This window comes from Solea solea, chromosome 18 (genome assembly GCF_958295425.1).
Source record: "Solea solea chromosome 18, fSolSol10.1, whole genome shotgun sequence".
Lineage (NCBI taxonomy): Eukaryota > Metazoa > Chordata > Actinopteri > Pleuronectiformes > Soleidae > Solea > Solea solea.
Window position 1 is genome coordinate 5912347 of NC_081151.1, and position 19962 is coordinate 5932308.

A 19962-nucleotide genomic window follows, 5' to 3' on the forward strand; every position below is an offset into this window, starting at 1 on the left:
GAGACTGACTCACAGTGATTTCGCAGCAGAAGAGCTGGAGTCCACAAAGAATACACACAGACTCGCTGCAATGTCCCCAACTGTCTGGTACAGGTAGGTGAAGTCATGTCACCTTTTCAAAGGTCGGTGCTTTTTGTTGTTCCCTGAAGCTGCTATATTCATGTCCGGTTACTGTTATTATTTTGTTGGTCAATTAAGCTTAAGCACCACGTTTTAATTGGGAATGCATGTGCTTGTGCGTGTGGGTGACGATGCTGCAAATGTAGAAGATGATGATGAAGAAGAAGAAGAAGAAGAAGAAGAAGAAGCTGCTGCTAAATGATTCACTCACTGGTTGTGGATCTGCGAATAAAGAGCCAGTCACACTGTGTGTGACAGGGGGAACCATCAGACAGTGTGTGTGTGTGTGTGTGTGTGTGATGTCTGAGGATAAAAGTTGAAGAAACAGTTGGTGACAGGGGTGAGGATCAGTTCTAACAGACACCAGCAGCTGTCCATGGTGCTGAAACTCAGAGGGGTTTCTCCATCACAAAGACACCTCTGTATTCCACAGACACAGCGTGTCGTGTCTTCAAAGCTTGATATTCATTGTTGTTATTCCATCCTATAGACCATAATAGTTATAGAATTCTTGTGGGTTGTCCCCCCCCATGTTTTATGCATGTTTGTGAGTCTGTCTTTAATATGAGTAGATTAGGTCAGAACTAAACTAAATATGCATTATTTCCTTTGGTTGATGAAATCATTTATATATTCACAAATCACTGCTGCTGTAGTTATGTGTAAAAATAAGAATTGATGACCCTTGTTCCATTATACAGGTCGACGACACTGAAAGAGAAGCAGCAGCTGAGTTATTTGCCATTTCATCCCAAAGAGGATTGATGGACCCCAATTATGGACAAGTGGACTTGATTCTACTCTCAGCTCCTGTAGCACAATGTCGAGTATTATGATTTACCTGACTGCCACTTTGTACTTGCCTGTTTTACTGTTTGAGGCCTTCGCATTGTCCAACAGCAAGTATGAGAAGTCACTGGTGCCCAGTTCTGCCTCTCGCCTGGTGGCCAGGATGGACGGGGACATAATAATCGGCGCCCTCTTCTCTGTTCACCACCAACCGTCCGCTGAGAAGGTGGCAGAGAGGAAATGTGGCGAGGTCAGGGAGCAGTACGGCATCCAAAGGGTGGAGGCCATGTTCCACGCCCTGGATCGGATTAACTCAGACCCAAATCTGTTACCCAACATCACCCTGGGCTGTGAGATCAGAGACTCCTGCTGGCACTCGTCTGTGGCTCTGGAGCAGAGCATCGAGTTCATACGAGACTCGCTCATCTCCCTCCGGGACGACAAAGACGGCTCCAAGTGGTGCATCGAGGGGACGCCGTCCAGTCAGCCACCACCGACCAAGAAGCCCATCGCAGGTGTCATCGGTCCAGGCTCCAGCTCTGTTGCAATCCAAGTCCAAAACCTTCTGCAGTTGTTCAACATACCGCAGATCGCGTACTCGGCCACCAGTATTGACCTGAGCGACAAGACTTTGTTCAAGTACTTCCTCAGGGTGGTGCCTTCAGACACCCTTCAAGCCAGAGCACTGCTGGACATCATCAAGAGATACAACTGGACGTATGTGTCTGCCGTGCACACAGAGGGTAAGACGGGAGTCACTGCTGCCTATGCATGAATGTGAGGAGCTTAGGAGTCGATATGATTCATGATATCAGCGGTTACGGTAGTGCATTAGGGCCACATGTAAAGAAAAGAAAAGAAAGAAAAATAAATAAAACAGCATGAATTCAGAGCATGAATTTACTTTTTTCTCAGAATTCTGACTTTAATCTCAGAATTGTGAATTTAATCTCAGAATTTTTTCTTAGAATTCTGACTTTTTTCTCAGAATTCTGACTTTTTTTCCCCAGAGAAAAATGTCAGAATTCTGACTTTCTCACAATTCATGATGTTTTTTTTTTTTATTTCATGTGGCCCTAATACTCTTCCATAGATCAGTCATGTTTATATCAGATGGTAATAGCTGTATGTATGTTAAGTTATAAACAGATCCAGTGGATCATAATGTATATATTTCAGGTGCTGGTTCTGTAAAACACAGGTGACAAAGTGTTTAAGTCTTTGTGGAGGTCTGTGCTCTCCGAACGCTCTTGCTCTTTACTCTGTTGTTCATCTATTTATTATTTTGGCAACAGAAAATCGATGCTACAGATATGAGAAGTTTCAAGGGCAGGACGAGGACAGCCTGAAAGTTTGAATAATTTCTTTAAATAATTTGTCATTTTCTTGGCTTTTTATCAGCGACGCTGCATGGATACATTACTGTTTGTGGATATTTGGATCGGCACCCAAAAAAAAAAGTGCTCTCCTTGTCCTTAGCAACTGCATCAAGGTCACCTTCACCCCGAGTGCTCCAGTTGTGCTGTTCTTGATTCCATAAAAAGAGATCTGGGGACATAATGGACCATTTTAATGCTAAAAGGAAAGAGCAAAGTCTCCCTGGATAGTTTTACCAAAGGAAAAAAAAAACCTGTTTGACATATGAATCCAGTCTGAACTTTTAAACAGATCCTTCTCTGTTTTCCCCCCCTTGGGATGAAACTCCCCTGACAGCACCTTTTGTCTTTCAGGTAACTATGGAGAAAGTGGGATGGAAGTGTTCAAAGAGCTGGCCTCGCAGGACGGCATCTGCATCGCTCACTCTGACAAGATCTACAGCAACGCTGGCGAGAAGCACTTTGACAGGCTGCTGCGGAAGCTGCGCGAGCGTCTGCCCAAGGCCCGAGTTGTTGTCTGCTTCTGTGAAGGCATGACAGTCCGAGGACTGCTCATGGCCATGAGACGGCTCGGAGTAGCCGGAGAGTTCCTCCTAATTGGCAGGTTTGTTGCTGTCTTTTCCCCTCAGGGGAGTTTAGTCTTGTATGTCTTTCATTTTTTTTTGGTTTAAAAGTTTTCAAAATAACTGTAAACTAAAAGAAATATTTCCCTGGTGCTGTGGAAGGCTTCAGGGGGAAAATGAAAAAGATCAGAGACACTGAAAACATTTGTTCATGGTTTATCTGCAGAGAAAACTGTTTCACGCGAACATCAGCTTAATAATAGTTCTTAGCCCTTAGTGCTCACGTGGCACGGATCTGTGCCACAGGTGGGCCCATGTTAATTTGCCATGGGAATAATAGACAACTCCTTATATGGGCATCCTGGGGGGGAGGGGGGCGGCTGTTTATAGGTCACATATTTTCCTTCTTCTTATGTGTTGTTGAGTCAAAGTTATGATTCATTTTCATTTGCATTTTTAGTAGCAATAAATGTGCAGAAGTCACAAAAATAGAGCGTTGAACAAATAATCTTCACCATGAACAAATAATACCTCATTATCTCAACATATGTCAAATCAAAGTCCATAATGAACACAATCTAACACAAAGTCTATCCAGTAAGATCATTCTGTCTCATTTTCTGTAAATTAAATTTTATTCTGTGATTTTCCTCTTTGCACCTCAACATAAACATCATCTGCAGACCATTTCCATTATTTTTGTATTATTATTATTATTTCTAGCTTTAAACACAACCCTTTAAAGTATTTTCAAATTCTCTAAATCTGTGAAAATCCTGTTTAAAAATCACATTACTTGTTTCTGTTAAACGTACACAGGGGTTTAATATCAGTGACTTACATGTGTCACAACTAAGTGAAAAGTTAAGAATGTATTCAATACTTTGACTGTTAACGCTTACGTCTCAATCTAATATAACATTTAGCTTATGTTAATAATAATAGGCCTTTATAGGATGCAGATATACCATGAAAACTTTATTTTAGAAGCTGTATTGAGGTGTAATTTTCTATTTGATCAAAATTATCTCTATTATTTGCACCGATATCTTGGAAAAAATGTGTTTTTCGCATCAGGTTTTTTGACACCTTGCAGCTCCAAAGGGGTAATCATCTGAAAATATCCCTCTCAAGTAACATTACCACTGAGATTGTAAAAAAAGTCAATTTATTTTGACATTGTTGTATGTTGTATTGCCCCCATTTGAAATGCAAAGCCACACACAGCACAGAGTACAGTACTCTGCTCTAAAAATACTCTATATACATACCGACAATCATCACGCCTCAAACACACACCTCGAGCAGTGACACTGCTACAATATTTATCTGCACTCAGGATGGAAGCTACACACAAAGTTCATATTGAACCAAAATATTCTTTTTCCTCTCTACTGGGTCTCTAGTCCCGGGAAAGCAGAAGATGCTTTGAGTCAGGATCACTAATGAATTATGCATCCATGTATATAGTAAGCCCCCCCCCCCCCTCCCTGTCAGATCACAGTCAGGACGGTGCTAATATGGGACAGCACCTCCAGCGTAAGCCGGTGAGCGTGGAAGTCTTGAAAATCAAAGCTCATATCAGCACTTAAACCAGACGTGGCTTTCTTTTACGAAGTCTCTGCTCGTCTTTATCATAGCCTGAAACGAGGCTACGATAAAAGCTCTCGCTGTGGTTAACTTTGCACGTTAATGAGCAGCTGCTTTTATTCATGAACGCTGACGACTCAAAACTTAAATGATAAAATACAAGTGCATGTAGGAAAAAATGGAGTTAAATTTAAATTTAAATTTAAAACCTAAACTGCGCTGCTACTAAAATGTTAATGGGAGAATTTTTTTTTCTTTTCCTTTTGTTTTTTTGATGTTATGAAATACTTTACAGTACAATATTAAAGTCGCCTAATACCATCTTATTTCTTTAGTACCTCATAAAAAAAACACACACCTGTACTAGTTCAAATCAATCATTCAGACATTTTAAATTTATACAATAAATTAAAATAACAATATTAATAGTCAAACTTAAGTTGCATGAAGATAAGTTGCTTTGAATTGATTTTATCCATTTAGGTTTTTATCAAATGAAGTCAATTTCTTTTAAAACGTTTATCAAACATTTTCATTTCTTTTTAGTGAACAGTTTCTACAAGATCACTCCAGGATATTTGTTATGTAATAGAGGATGAAGATTCATAGTTGAGTTGAATTGAACTAATTACTACATTTTTAAGTTTGTCAATCATTTTCTTGTCTTTTTTCCGTGTGTGAATTGATGTTAAAATAATGTTAAAGGTAAATAAGGAGGGTGTGTTGCATATGCATATGTGTATGAGTGTGTGTGTGCTTTTTTCTGGGTCAAGGAGACTATACTGGAAAAGGGAAAATGTTTTTTTTAGAGCGATGCAGTAAGTGAACACATGCAGGCCTGTGTAATGGGCCAAATATAAAAAAAAGAGATGCTGGTCATTAGCCATCCATCTTCTGCTGTGTGGTGGATGAAAGAAATGTCTGTTTGTCACAGCACAGATCCCACACAGCTCAAAAAAACACACAACTCATTTGATCAACTCTCAAGCTAAAACTCCCATTGCTTTGGAAATAATGAAAAGAAAAATATCAGCTTTAGTGGTTTAATTCTTTGAAAGCTTCCTTGGCCAATTGCTTAATGATTCCGCATAATTCAGGTCTTATAAACGCAGGGTTTTTAAGGACTCGTAAAAGCGTTGATATCTGATTCGTGCTATAATTTAAATCCGTACAGTGCTTTCGTGTGCTGTCGTCAGATCTGTAGGTGTTTGGCACGGGCAGTGTTGGAGAGTGATGGGAGTGTGATGCTGAGAAGCAGATGGCCAGGTACTGTTGATACTGTCACACTGGACAGCTATTGTCGGCTCGTTTTTTGAAGTGCCAGCCAAGCCAAACGTGCTGCTGGCTCGACATGAAAAAAGCCAAGTGTGAAAGCTGGTTATGGTTATTATTTTTGTCCCGTGGATGAACTACAGTTAGTGCAACAATAATAGCCCCAGTTTAGTGGTTTTGCTCCGGATTTATCTCTGTTGTCTTTGTGAGAGAAAATCATTTCTGATTTGATCAAATCACAGAATGACTCGGAAACTAATGCGTGCATACTCATTCCTAACACAGGGACGTGTGGCATTTAACCCTTAGAACGCAGAGCATTTAGGCTGCTTCTTTTCAATTACTATGTTTAAACATACAGTATATACAGAGGCTATAAGAATGTGCAATATAGAGTGACTTATTCCGGTTTTTTTTCAGCGCAACCTAGACAATCTGATGAAAAAAAAAAAAAATTCACCAACTATAGAAACAAACCTGAGCAAAAAGGTACTCAAAATGTGTGAAATTTGGAAATACATCACAGTTCAAAGTTCACTTGGCTAGTTTTTATGAAAAGATACAAAAGAAAAACGCTCTATTTTTGGGACTCCTGCACAATTATTGCTACTTTATATCACGACTAGAAATGCGACATAAAATTAATCATAACTTTGACTCAACAACACATAAGAAAACGCCTGAATATGTGACCTATAAACACACACCCCCAGGATGTCCATATAAGGAGTTCCCGGCATTTTACCGTGGGTGCACCTGTGGCACAGATCTGTGTCGCGTAAGCACTAAGGGTTAATAGATGGGGCACATTTAAATCATGCACGAACATCCGGGGACACAGAAAAGTTACAAAAATGACAAGCAGACAAAAAAATACACTGACATACAAACTAAAAATAAACAGAAAGCCCACAAAGTCACCGAAATTCTAAACTCTCGAAATAAAGTCGGACCGAGTGTGATGATGACGCACAGTCACGAAATGCTTCTATGTTTAGTCTGTACTCTGGGAGCAGTTGGCAGCCTCTGGGAGGTAACAAAGGTTTTTATACATTAACAGCCACTGATGTGAGTTTGTCCCAAGCCACTGACAGATTTACAGACAGTGAAGAGACCTGAGGACTGACGTGAGGAGTTCACGTTTGACATGTTAAATTGTGCGAGTCCTACCTGGATATCATCATGAACATGTTGCAGTACTCAGAAGATTCATTAGTGATTATTTTAGCTCACTGTCCAACATCACGCACAGATTCTCAACTTATTTTTGGTGTTCAGAGGTGAACACGAGCTCGATCTTTTAATTTCAGTGTGCTTTAAAAATAAGAAGAAGCAGCTTTCAACGCCTCAAATCCTCCTCTTTAAATACATATTCCTCAGTGCACTCCTTCATTTCTGACTCATACAAAATGCACTACAGTTTGGCACATATGCAAATTATAGCGATGCATAATCCCACTGTAAAAAAAAATACCCGAGAGGCATTTGCAACTCAAATGAAGGGGTTTTTCTTTCAGGGGCATTGGGGTATGTTTTCATTTGTGAAGCAGCAAACAAAGCCCTCTGTCTAATCTGCATGGTGTTTTGTGGGAGGATTAAACAAGATTGCCTTTCAAAGTATTATCTACGCGGCTAAAATATAAATACCAATAACTTACCAGTGTGGAAACAAAGTCACACTCGGAAGAATCTGTGCGTGCATGATGGTGGAAGCTCGATTGTCTGCTCCAGCACTGATCTGTGAATTCTCACCGGACTTGTGATTCAGTCTGTGGACTTTCTTTCCTTTTTTTCTTCTTTCCCTCTTCTGGCGAGTACAGTCAGCTCTCCGTGCCCCTCAGCAGGGAGCCTGAAAGTCAAAGAAACAAAAGGGGGAGACACTTTCTGCAGTATTCAATCAATCAGACTCGGGGTTTATGAGGCTTTATGTGGCTTCACACAGACATTTGGTGCCTATTACAACCCAATAAAACACATACTTGCCATAAAATTGGGACATCTATAACGGAGGCAGTTGATTTTATTTGAACCGAGTCCGGATTTAGGTTTAAAATTTAAATTAAAAGCTTCTGTTTCAAATAACTGAAGCTTTCTCTCTTTTTAACTGGCTTCATAAAGGCTAATGAAACCAAAACTAAAAGCATGTAATCCTTCCATTTCTCTTCCACAGTGTTGCTTCTTCTGTTATTAACATCTGTTTATCTGAAGTTGTAGCTTTTATCTCCTTTAGTAGCTGGAAACTTTGCCATTGAGTGTATACATATACAGTATATTAGCAGGAAATAACACCTATAACAAGAATTACAACATATAATATGCAATAATCTTGGAGGACATCGACTTGGGCCACACAACCACTATAGTGAGGTGAGATTTATCACTCAACAGCAAATCATTCGCCAGTGTTGTGCTAAAATTGGTTACATGTGACTATTTTATGCCAAATATTAATTTCACAAGTGTTTGGTAGTAAATGTCCTCAAACACTCTAGAAATATCTTCACCAAAGAGATAAATGTTGCAAACGGCCTTCTGTGTTTCCCAGAGGTCATTGGGGGTTTGTTTTTTCTCATGAAACACACTTAGCTCTGTGACTCCAATGTAATATTGATATAAGTGATGTCTTCTCTCCCTCTACCTGCAGCGATGGCTGGGCCGACCGTGTCGAGGTGGTGGAGGGATACGAGCAGGAGGCCGTGGGTGGCATCACCGTCAAGCTTCAGTCGGACGAAGTCTCCTCCTTTGACAACTACTTTCTGAAGCTCAGGCTCAGCACCAACACGCGCAACCCCTGGTTCCCGGAGTTCTGGCAGTACCGGTTTCAGTGCCGCCTTCCCGGACACCCGCAAGAGAACATGAATTATGCACGGAACTGCACAGGTACCTGAAACGGCTCGTCAGGCAATAATATGATGTTTCCTGCAGTTTTTTCATGGTTTACAATTTCATACACCAGTGTGCACGTCAGCTTGTCTTCTTCAACTGTTCCGATGATGTGTGCAATACCCAGAGGACGAGGCCGAAAGGCCCCATAAACTGGAACACACCCTTTAATTATGAATTAGACTGCTACGGGGTAGACCTCTCACCAAGTCAGCCCAATAACAAATATTTCTTTTCCATATTGTTCATTTTCTGTGACACTTGGCTTTACAGAGGATGAGGAACTAGGTAAATTAAATCATCTTTTCAAACAAAAAGAGCAAAACAAAAGCTTTCAGAAACAATGCTCGACAAGCATGTTTCCAAAACATGTTTTTTTTAAGATAAACACTCATGCATATTTTCCTTTTTTTTAAAAAATAGAAGCCCATATATATATATATATATATATATTTACGTTTTCAATGATCTTTCACAAACATCTTCTATTTTTCCAGACCATTCTGAAATAATGTCAACGTAAATATATTTATTGATAAAACGTAAATATAAAATAATGCATGCAGCAAAGAAAAAGAGACAGCATTCTTTTAAGTTGACACCTCAAGACTCTTCATTGAATTATTTATTTTTTTCCCATTGCATCTTCCTTTCTACAGTTATTTTCTTTGCAGTAGTCACACATGGCGGTGGTGTATTATACTGAGAATAGAGCCTCTCTTCTTTATTATGCACACACCTCAAGCTTTAATTCATTTCCTTCCTTCAGAGCACCATATTTTTATAAGCCATTATTACAGTATTTATTTTGTCTCATAAGTGTACATAGAGAGTTATTGTTTGCTGTCCTGTTCTTTTTTATTTATTATTTATGCTTTTATTTATTTATTGATGATGTAGAACTCCGGGACGGTGAGTGAATCCCTCTGAATGGAACCATAATGCTCCTCACTTTGGCAATATACATAGAGGTCGACTGATATTAAGGGTTTTTTAATCACATATTGGGACAAATAACGTCTTTCAACTTTCACTGTATCTATAATCTCAGTTGACCTCTAATATATGAAGCTATTGGGATGTTTTTTTTTTATTAATTTACTGGTTTGTTTTTGTTGTTGTAATGCAGTGAGAGCCCCACAATTGCTCTCATCTGCTCTCACGTTGTGCTCTCACACCCTTCCTGGCCTTACGATGGTTGTATAAACAGCCCAATAACATTTGAGTGAGATGGTGTCGGGGCTAATCCAGCTTTAGCTGCATGGAGAAGGAGAAAGACAACGGCGAAGCCACTTTGCAGTAGAGCATAATTCTCCGACGAAGCTTATCCATTAGATAGAAGGTTCATTTAGCAGCAGCCAACCACAGTAGGTCTTCTGCTTGCATGCTGGTATCATGACATCATTGCATCATCATGACTGAGGCTCACACAGCTCTGTGAGTGAGGCGCGTGTCAACGCCAAGGAGCTGCTCAAAACTAGGTCACCCATCACTACCAGCGGCAGCAGCAGCAGCAGCAGTTCCAGCCAGACAGACAACCAGCTGCCACCTGGATGAGTCTACTGTTAACGGGGTTTGTTTGCGCTGGTCGACGGTGGTTTCCCCGCAGTTTAACGATCACTGGCCTTCATGATTAAGGCTTAGTGCTGCAGTAGTGGAAGATGCTTATAAAAGTCGCAGTCTCACCTATCATACTGTTAAATCAGGGGCCTCAAACTAAAAATGACCTAGGGGCCAGTGAACTTCTAGTCTGGTCAGGAGGGGGCCATCAAGTGGAAAAAAAATATATTTGAGTGATTTAAATAAAATTATATCTTGATAATCCATCATGATGTTGCATTTACAAAATATTTAGGATGATATTGCACACCATTTCAAAGTAAAAGTGTTTTTTTATATATAGTTCACAAAAAAAATATATTTATGATGCTAAATGAATATGACAATAACAAAAACAGACAACATCAAAACACCTTGTAGAATTTAATGAAAACATGAGACAAGCTTCTATATAATTAAATGTTGAGTTTCAAAAATATTGTTCACTGTTGGTCAGTTTGGGCCAGTTTTCATTATAACTTTACAATAAGTTTAGGGCCACAAGATATCGACTGGGGGACCTCGAGTTTGACACCCCTGTGTTAAATGTTGTTGGGTGCGGCGAGTGAATCCTGTTTTGGGAAAAACACGGAAGGTGTAGCATCTCTAACAGAATCTGATTCAGTGTCAAAACAAAAGAGTTCTGATAGAAACGTGACTGTGGACTTGTCATCTTTTGAGCAATCTGGCCGGTCGTTATATGTGCATAACCAATCAAATTGCAGGAAAAAAATGGTCACAATCTTTCCTTCTCTTCCTATGGTGTTTAATAAAGAGCAGACGTGTTGTTATGATGTCACAGTAGCGTTGACCTTTGACGATTTGGATATATAATGTAAGCACTTATTGTATCCAATTAGACGTTATATGAGGTCACATTGACGTTGACTTGCTCAAGGTGCTTGTGAAATATGTCATACATGTGATGAGGATAGGGCTGAACAATTAATCCAACTTGTATCGAAATCCCAACACAGCCTACTGTAATATTTGTGTCAAAATATCATTTTAGATTAATTATTGTCTCGATCTGTACACGTCTTATTCTACAGGCTGTAGGGAACATCTTTGTTTGGCACAAATATCACACAGTGATCATTTTAAAGACGTTTTTCCAACAAAAATGAGAATGATAATAATGATGTATATAATATGACCATTCCCTCATCATGAATCATATCGCAATTCCTGTCAAAATAATCGCATTTAGCTATTGATTCAAAATCGGTCGGCCCTAGATGAGGACAAAAGGACACGCAACCAGAAGAACCATAGGGACGATTCATAAAAGTTCAAAAGTTATAATGAAAACATGTAGGGAGAAAAATGCTCTCTGATTTCTTCCTAGAATAATTTCTAACTATTCAAGATAAGATCACAAACGATAAAAAATGATTTGATTCCTTGTTTACAGATATAGCTGTAAGAAATTATTCTTGGAAAATAAATAACCTGTAAAATCCAGTACAATCAAACAAGGATTCCAGGCATGTTTCATATAATGTTATTATCATGCTTTAACACAATATTTTGGTCATTAACCACTTATTTTGACATAAAATCTAATTAAATTAAAAACTCATTATTGTTCTAAATGTACTAAATGGACAGTTTAGTACATTTACGGTAAGAGGTGGTATTGCTTTTGGAAAGAAAGAAGGAGTTGAATGCATGATGTAGCAATGACATTATACTGCGTTGAACTATAGTACCTTTAAAGAGCAACTGAAGAAACCTGCTTCCTCTGCTTCTAGCTTGTATTACACTGAACTGATAGGGTGTGTTTGAATGTCACATACACTTTGTCTCATCTGCTCAACGTGTTTGTCTGAGGAGCAACAAATCACGCAGAAAAACAACAGATCCAAACGCAATGTGCACCAGTGTGAAACAAACTCAAACCGAATCCCGAAATGGATGTTTGCGCCATGGTAACAAGGTCTCTTCTGAGGTTTCCACACACACAGAGAGACGCCTGTCTTCAGAGATGTAATGACACGAATGCACCTGTGAGCACCCTATCATTGCTTTGTAATAAGCGACATTATCTACACCTGAGATTTAGAAAAGCATAACACGCTACTGCTTGCAGCCTCAAAGCTCCTCCTGTAAGATGTTGTCTTTTTAAAAAAAGACAAAGGACGAGTTGCAAGTGAATTCACACCTGTCTTTCGTGTGTGGACAGGTTACGAAAGTCTCGAGGACAACTACGTCCAGGACAGCAAGATGGGCTTCGTCATCAACGCCATCTATGCCATGGCCCACGGGCTGCACGACATGCACACTCACCTCTGCCCCGGCCACGTGGGTCTGTGTGACGACATGGTGCCCGTCGACGGACGCCACTTGCTGGACTTCCTGCTCAAAACGTCTTTCACGGGCGTCTCCGGAGAGGACATATGGTTCGACGAGAACGGGGACTCACCTGGGAGGTAAAACACACATTTTCTTAATTGATTCACTTTTTCAAATACACGTGTTTATGATTAGTGACTTCAGTCGAGCAGCACAGATCCAACGTTGTCTCCTCAATGAGCAGTGCCTGGTTCACAGTCCTCTCTGAGTGACACCTGTAATTATCTTGGCCAGGTCTCCTTTCGTAAGAGAGAGAACGATCTCTAGGGGCTTTCTGGTTAAATAAAGGTTTGAAATGAAAATCTAAATTCACAGTTCACCACAGACAGCAATTTTAGAGTAGACTTATTCAATATTATGTCAATATTTCATAGTTTTCTTTGTTTACTTTTATAACATTTTCAGGACATTTGACTCGAAATGAAATTTAAAGCTCTACACAAAATGACTGCAAAATTCTATCAGTATGTGGTAATACATTTTAAAGATAACTGTATTGTACTTGTATTAGTAATAATGAAAACGTGGGTTTTTTTCCCTGCAGCCTTTCAGTTCATTTGTGACAGATTCATTTAATTCTGCCCTAAACACGGATGTACAAAAAATAATCTCTTAATAAGATAAAACAGTTGTGATCTTAAACCAAAGGTCCTGCTTAAAGTCCAGGATCATGAAATACAGAGAATGTAAGGACTCGTCATATATGATGTTAAACTTAAATCGTCTGAATCTTTGTGAGAGTTTGGGACTCTGATATAGATATTCATATCAATCTCACCATCAGCTTACTACCGTTTTGAGAAGAGCAAGCAATTTTCATACTAATATTAATCTAGTGTCGACTATGCAGTGTAGTAGTAGTAAGGAAAAATTGCTCTCTACATCATAAATTGATGAATAGTGTTTACACTGTGAGAACAAGGTGTTTTTTATATATATATTGAATGTGTCAAACATCATTTTTCATCAGTGAGGAACTGAAACTGCAGCATCAGGTGAAGCTGATTGTGGGCTGGGTTAGACGTTTTTTTTTTTTTATTACCGACCAGAGAACACGTAAGATGAAAGCCAGAAATAAAAACCTGTGTCTCTGCAGGAGCATTGATCATCAGGCTGACAGACGGCCGTCTGTTCTGAGTGGCAGTAAAACTCGATTTTCCTCTCTTAAAAATCGATTTGGTGATGGTGAAACCATTGTCTCCTTTCCCTTCTACTCACCCTCATCAGGTATGAGATTATGAACTTCCAGCGCATGCAGCCCGGGGTTTACGACTACATCAACACCGGCTCCTGGCACAAGGGCATCCTCAGTCTCGACGATGACATGCTCCAGATGAACCGCAGTGACATGGTCCGCTCTGTGTGCAGTGAGCCCTGCTCCAAAGGAGAGATCAAGGCAAAGGATCACACACCCCTGTTTTTTATATTGTCAGACGATAAGATCACATTGTGTCTTCACCAGGTTGTGAAAAAGAATAAATGACTAAAGGTAGATAATACGCCATCAAGGCTGTGGTTATTGTGTTAATAATTAATTAAGAAATGAATGAACTCATTTTGATCCTCTGACCCAGAGCCACAAAACTGTACTCTTTCAGAACCTCCCAATGGGATCAAGAAAAATCTAATTGGACTTGATAATTGTGCCACATGAGGGTCACAGGGGGGCGCTGTGCCAATCTCAGCCGACATAGAGCGACAGGCGGGGTCACACCCTGGACAGATTGCCAGTCCATCGCAGGGCCACATAGAGACAAACTTTTCCTTTGTTTTCATACTGCATTAATATTTTCTGTATACAAATCCATACGAGTTTTGCACAGCACTGTAAAACATAACTGTGTGTATTAAAGATTTCCAGAGAGTATAACTACACATTTCTCTTCACGTTTTCTCAAACCAGGTGATCAGGAAGGGTGAAGTGAGCTGCTGCTGGATTTGCACAGCCTGCAAAGACAACGAGTACGTCCAGGACGAGTTCACGTGCAAAGCCTGTGAGCTGGGCTGGTGGCCGGACAAAGAACTGGAAGGTGCGGTTGTCACCCTTTTTCTTGAGCACTCAGTTTTTAAACTGCACCAGAGCTGAACAAACAGCGATTGTTTTTTTATTTGACAGAACAGTTAAATGTTTTGGGGGAATATGTTGATTTGCTTACTGACTCAGCCCCACAGTGCCTGCACATGTACATTTAATAAATTATGTGTTTGTGGGTTTTAATTACCCAGAACAACATTTTTCTCTGCATTTCTGCAATCGACACGTTTCACATATGACCTCTGAGGTTCCTTACGTTCCTGTTACACGATTAAAGCTTTCAGAGATTATTGTTTAGATGTAAGAAAAGTGAAGTTCTTACATGCCTTCATTCCACTGTCTGTAGTCTGCACAGTTTTGTCTGCACCGTCCTAGTTTCATTGCCTTCCTACGACATCTGAGAGCCATTCATCATCTTCACCATTTCATCCAGCAACAGCCCCACTTCACTTAGCACTCTCCTGGCCCACTTTCAAAGGCCGTCTGTCCTGTACAAAGACACTTTCTTAACAGAACCATTTTACCTCCACGCCTCCCTTCATTTTAAAAACACAAGCTCATTAGATGCACAAAAAAAAGAGAAGATGTGCAGCAAAGTGGTGATTTAAAGCTTATTCTCTGCTGCACTTTTCTTAACCTAGCCCTCCTTCAGTTATACTGTAACCTCATTAAATATTCAGTGTGTTCTCATCATGAAGCAGAAAGCAGATCTTATTTGGATCCGTGTGAAATGCGACGGTTTCCTTTGTCCTGCTGCTGCATTGGCCCTCTCCTGCGACGACTGCAGCCCAGCCCCGGCCATGGCTCAGTAAAAAAGGGTTTATTTATAGTTGAGCTCAAAACCTACTTTTCAACTTGCTGCATTTTCTCAGGCAAAACATTTTTGAACATTTTCATGAAATGAATATGGTTAGCTTCATACAGCAAAGTTCTGCCCACAAATTTTATGAGCTGCCTGTGTTTTTTTCCCCCACTTTCAGTCTGTGAGCCAATTCCCCTGCGCTACTTGGAGTGGAGTAATCCAGAGTCCATTATCCAGGTGGTCTTCTCCTGCGTGGGCATCCTGATCACGTCATTTGTTGCCTTAGTCTTTGTCTTGTACCGTGACACACCTGTGGTCAAATCCTCCAGCCGGGAGCTCTGCTACATCATCCTCGCTGGCATCTTCCTGGGTTATCTGTGTCCCTTCACTCTCATTGCCCGTCCCACTGTGGCCTCCTGCTACCTGCAGCGACTTCTCGTTGGACTCTCAGCCGCGATGTGCTACTCTGCCCTGGTAACTAAAACCAACCGCATTGCCCGAATCCTGGCAGGCAGCAAGAAGAAGATTTGCACCAGAAAGCCGAGGTTCATGAGTGCTTGGGCGCAGGTGGTTATCGCCTCTATCCTGATCAGTGTCCAGCTCACGTTGGAGGTGACCCTCATCATCATGGAGCCACCTGAGCCAATCAAGTCCTACCCCAGCATCAGAGAGGTCTTCCTGATCTGCAACACTAGCAATCTCGGCGTCGTTGCCCCTTTGGGCTACAACGGCCTGCTCATCATGAGCTGCACATATTACGCCTTCAAGACTCGCAATGTTCCTGCAAATTTCAATGAGGCCAAATACATCGCCTTCACCATGTACACCACATGTATAATCTGGCTGGCGTTTGTACCAATCTATTTTGGGAGCAATTACAAGATCATCACAACGTCGTTCTCAGTGAGCCTCAGTGTGACTGTCGCTCTGGGCTGCATGTTCACACCAAAGATGTACATCATCATTGCCAAACCAGAGCGAAATGTGCGCAGCGCCTTCACCACCTCGGATGCTGTGCGCATGCACGTCGGAGACGGCAAAATTGCCTGCCGAAGCAACAGCCTGCTCAGCATGTTCAAGAGGAAGAAGAACGCTGGCAACGGCAGGTAGGTTCTTTAATTGAGTCTGTGAGTCCTGCTCCTGAGGCACCTCAGGGATGCTGGTTTTACTGTAATTCCCTCTCAAAGGGGAACCTGATGTCTCACTGTATTCATTCTCATAGGATCACCTGTTGTAAAGTGTGACGGATGTAGGTCAGTACTCAATTCACACAGACATTTTAACTTTGAATCTGTTGGCAAATTTAAAACAAGCATCTCTGTGTGCTAAGGGAGGACAATTGAAACCACAAATACAGAATACAGGGTTTCTGCAGGGTTAACTAAATCAAATCTAAGACTTCCTAGTGGTATAAATCAGCCATTCACAAACTTCAGAATAAAGCAACCCAAGTCACCAAAAACCTATATTCAATCTGATCAATATGCAAGACCATATGATTGGGTATTTCATCACATATTATACATATTTTATCATTTCAATTTTGAACTTCAGAATATAAAACAAACACTTATAAATGATCCATAAATTGTCTATAATACTCGATCCACATGAACATAACACTTTGCAGAGCCACTTTTCAAAACGGGTCAATAATATTTTAGAGTTATTCGAATCTTAATTACAAAACTGCAAAATTTAAAACCTACAGATTTCATTTATGTTTTTGACGCCCTTTGCAGTACCTTCACAGACCATAATGGAGATGCAGCAGTGAGTGAGTCCCACCCTTTGTGACTCACTAATATAAATAATTAAATAAATGGTTCGTGAAGCTAAGCAAACCAAAATTGAACGGGTTATTTTTAAGTCTTTGTTAAGATCCTGCCCATTAAACATCATTGAGTCTCCCATTGTTTTCATAGCCAACATTAGTGTGTGCTTGATGATGATGACCTATGCCGAGGAGGTTGTAGGGATATTTTCTGGGGATGTAGATTATAGCTCAGGGACGAAATTACTCGATTTTGTAGATCATCCAAACATGGAGACTGAATTGCCTTGGTGGAAGTTTGAACTCTCTGTCCCTAGCTTTGTTGTTTTGCTGATATTCACCACCACAACAATACGACTTAAAGTTTTTTAGTGAGACAAGGGGAAAATAATTTAAAAAAACAACAACCCTGCAGATACCTTTAAATAATATTTACAATTTCAAATATTATTTACATTGTTGTTTTTTTTATAAACTAGAAATAAAGTTTTTGTCTTTACATTTCTGGTTCCCTTTGAAGTAACAGCCATCTTTATTTTGTTCATAGTTCTAATGGAAAGTCTGTGTCATGGTCTGAACCAGGTGCAAGACATCCTCCCAAAGGGGATCATACATGGCACAGACTGTCAGTGCATGTGAAGAGACAGGAAGCAGGTTCCAATCAGATGGCTGTCATCAGACCCTTAACTAACACATACCATAATACGACACTGGAATTCTCAGACCTCAGCACGAAGACTCTGTACAATGTGGCTGAGGAGGAGGAAGAGGGTGACGCTATAAGATACAACCCCCCCATCACTCCCCCCATGATGGCCCACGGGCAAATACCTGCGTGTGGGCTACTAGAGGATGTGGACGAGGTGGTGGAGCTCTATACACCTCTACGTCTGCAAAAAAACAGTATTCTCCCCCAACATGTCATCATGGACCGCTTACAGGAGGAGGAGGAGGTGTTGGTGAGCAAATTTAACAGTGACATCCCGGAACTCAGTGATATGATAAGCATGCCTGAGGCTGTAAGCGGTGGCCTGCCTGTGTACCACCAGGCCCACCTCATCCAGCAGGAACCGGTCCTGCCTGTGCAATTCGACCCATTTGATGAGGAGCTCATCTCTCCTTTAGAGGAGGACGGGATGGACAGCGAACAGTTCGGTCTTCTTCATGGATACATGTACAACAACGCACAGATTCATGAGGAGGACTTGGTTCCGGTCAAATTAGCGGTGGAGGATTCTGTGGCTCTTATGCCTCCCTCCCCCTTCAGAGATCGTGCTGGTCCTCCAGCGAGCCCCTACCCAAACTCACCGGTGTCTGAGTCGATTTTGTGCACCCCTCCAAATGTGACGTACGCCGCTGTCATTCTCCAAGACTACAAACAAAGCTCCTCGACTCTGTGAAGGCATGTGGGAAGAAACCCATAGCCAGTTGTAGAATATTTTCAAGTTTATAATGACTTATTCTGTATATGATAATATATAAGCAAAAAGATCATTCTGTATTCTCCAATGTCATTTTCACTCTGTAACTTAATCGCTTTTACATGATAAGGGTGAACAACAAGCTGCCACATGTTAAAATATTTTAGATGTTAGATAAAAACGATCTGCCAGCCGTTTTAGGGATGAAATAGAATAGTTCTAAGTTTGTCTACAGTATGAGTGTACCTTTATGAATTAAAGTAATATAAATAGAATTATTTGATAAATGTAGCACATAATGTAACAAGCAAATTATTTTGTTGATTTAAAATAACTTTATGGCGAATATACTTTGTGTGTAATTCACAATCTTACAACATTTTAAAGACAAGTGTTTGGGTTTTTACATATTTATGAGGAAAGGAAAGATGTGGAAAGTTTTGGTGACATTTTACAAAAGAAAAACGTTTACATTATCCTTATCCTTACCTAATGGCCAGCTAATTATTAGATAAGAGTTAACAAGCTAATGATTAGCTAAGGTTTAGCTGATCATTAGCTAATGAATACCTTATCATTTAATGGTTGGTACATAATAACTACCTGTATGATGTTTTTTGTGTACTAGTTTTAGACTTCGGGGTAATATTTTTAATTATTTAATATTGGTCTGGTATATATAAACTTACAGCTAGCCACCACTAGCTTAGCTTTAATACAAGACAGAGTGGAGAAGCCCGTATCATCTATGCTAGGCTAAGCTAAGCTAATTTAGCATATTTTCCAGAATACCAATCTACGTTATGCTGGGGGTGAAGAGTAAACGTGTTCTTTGAAACAAACAAAATATACAAACAACTATCTGTGAATTTTTGATTGATACAGTACTGCCAAGCTAGTGCATGGTTCATGGACTGTATCATGAATGTAGCAGAGGACGTTCAAGTGCCACATTTTCATTAAGATTTTTTTGTACATTTATCTCATTTTTATGGTCTCTAGCACAACTAGTTTCAAATTTGTATATTTTATAATTAGGCTTAAGATTTCATACGTGTTTGAATTTACTGTGCGTATAAGATAAAGGATATACATATGTTTTGTGAATGTATGAATAGTGTATCATATTTTGGTATTCAGATTATATGCATTACAGTATTAGGAGGAACTCATTAGCTGCGTGTGCTTGTATTGTGTGACTGGGTGTGCACAGCAATCATTTTCCTAAATATTAAGACTGTCACAGCCTATTGAATCCGTAAAATGTGATAAAGTGCTATATTGTCTTTAACATTGATAATAAGCTATTTGCAGCATAATACACAGTATGGATTAAGTCTGCCATTTAAACAAATGTGTACTGTAGAGCATATGAAGGAAACT

The 19962-nt window shown here is 40.1% G+C and overlaps 1 protein-coding gene and 1 long non-coding RNA gene across 5 annotated transcripts in view; one reads left to right on the forward strand and one right to left on the reverse strand.

The window, feature by feature from the left end:
• Window positions 1-18862, forward strand: grm1b (glutamate receptor, metabotropic 1b). Of its 4 annotated transcripts, XM_058615313.1 has the most exons (12): window positions 1-93; window positions 822-1652; window positions 2640-2889; window positions 8355-8590; window positions 8867-8881; window positions 9494-9505; window positions 12378-12624; window positions 13775-13943; window positions 14451-14577; window positions 15563-16490; window positions 16607-16637; window positions 17741-17829. In XM_058615313.1, the coding sequence occupies exons 2-11, from the start codon at window positions 941-943 to the stop codon at window positions 16626-16628; spliced, it is 2718 nt and encodes a 905-aa protein (XP_058471296.1). In that variant the 5' UTR covers window positions 1-93; window positions 822-940; the 3' UTR covers window positions 16629-16637; window positions 17741-17829. The 4 variants fall into 4 exon arrangements, with proteins under 4 accessions (XP_058471296.1, XP_058471293.1, XP_058471295.1 ...); XM_058615310.1 differs by lacking the exon at window positions 16607-16637 and having other exon boundaries at window positions 17706-18862; XM_058615312.1 differs by lacking the exon at window positions 16607-16637 and having other exon boundaries at window positions 17741-17949.
• LOC131444719 (uncharacterized) overlaps window positions 12490-19962 on the reverse strand; it is a 12053-nt gene continuing 4580 nt past the window's right edge. The window contains exons 2-3 of the long non-coding RNA XR_009233767.1: window positions 13766-13921; window positions 12490-12617 (exon numbers count right to left, since the gene is read on the reverse strand). This is a non-coding gene — a long non-coding RNA (uncharacterized LOC131444719). The remainder of the gene's footprint in view (window positions 12618-13765; window positions 13922-19962) is intronic.

What these genes read in the sequence shown, in the direction of transcription:
- grm1b (XM_058615310.1), top strand. Translation starts at nt 941, where the DNA reads ATGTCGAGTATTATGATTTACCTGACTGCCACTTTGTACTTGCCTGTT. An exon ending in GTCTGCCGTGCACACAGAGG is followed by an intron (nt 1,653 to 2,639) that starts GTAAGACGGGAG and finishes TTTGTCTTTCAG; the next exon opens with GTAACTATGGAGAAAGTGGG. An exon ending in AACGGGGACTCACCTGGGAG is followed by an intron (nt 12,625 to 13,774) that starts GTAAAACACACA and finishes CACCCTCATCAG; the next exon opens with GTATGAGATTATGAACTTCC.